The sequence below is a fragment of the Mandrillus leucophaeus genome, unplaced genomic scaffold (assembly GCF_000951045.1).
Source record: "Mandrillus leucophaeus isolate KB7577 unplaced genomic scaffold, Mleu.le_1.0 Scaffold829, whole genome shotgun sequence".
Taxonomy (NCBI): domain Eukaryota; kingdom Metazoa; phylum Chordata; class Mammalia; order Primates; family Cercopithecidae; genus Mandrillus; species Mandrillus leucophaeus.
In genome coordinates, this window is record NW_012109019.1 from 1354244 (window position 1) to 1354897 (window position 654).

Here is a 654-nt window from a genome sequence, read left to right on the forward strand (position 1 = left end):
AATTTTTTTTAATGAGTTTTATTCCGCTTGTCTCCATGTTTCACTTCTTCCATCAGTGTCTTAGTTGTTTCACACACATTGGCTCCTCAATTCTGTCACATTTTTGTAAGAATAACCACTCTTTCTTTTCTCTTCTACAGCTTGTTGAAGCCGGGATGGTGCTTGACCCAGAGCACTTTAACTATATTGTTAAGCTCTTATATCAAGTACAAGCTTCCAAACAAGAAATAACTGCAGTTCTGGAAATGAAATCCAGGTGAGAAAAATCATTATTATTTATGCCAAAATATATGTGTCTTGGTGGGGACTTATAAAAGCTGAAGGAAAAGTTTTAATAACTGTTTGTATGCCCATTTAGATAGTTACCTGTCATAAACCCTTCTCCCATCTCTTGGCTATGCCCTACTTTAGTCAAGCTGCCTCTGGCTAGCCTCACCTCATTTTTCTCAGTACTTCATTTCCTCTCAACGTCCTGCTCATTCAGTGTAAAAAGAGTATCTTTTCTGATGAACATCGATGCAAAAATCCTCAATAAAATACTGGCAACCCAAATCCAGCAGCACATCAAAAAGCTTATCCACCATGATCAAGTGGGCTTCATCCCTGAGATGCAGGGGATTCAACATACGCAAATCAATAAACGTAATCCAGCAT

The 654-nt window shown here is 38.2% G+C and overlaps 1 protein-coding gene across 1 annotated transcript in view; it reads left to right on the forward strand.

Moving 5' to 3' along the window:
• TOPAZ1 (testis and ovary specific PAZ domain containing 1) overlaps positions 1-654 on the forward strand; it is a 133485-nt gene that overhangs the window by 84648 nt on the left and 48183 nt on the right. The window contains exon 12 of the mRNA XM_011968091.1: positions 141-256. Within this exon, the coding sequence (XP_011823481.1) occupies positions 141-256 (116 nt within the window). The remainder of the gene's footprint in view (positions 1-140; positions 257-654) is intronic.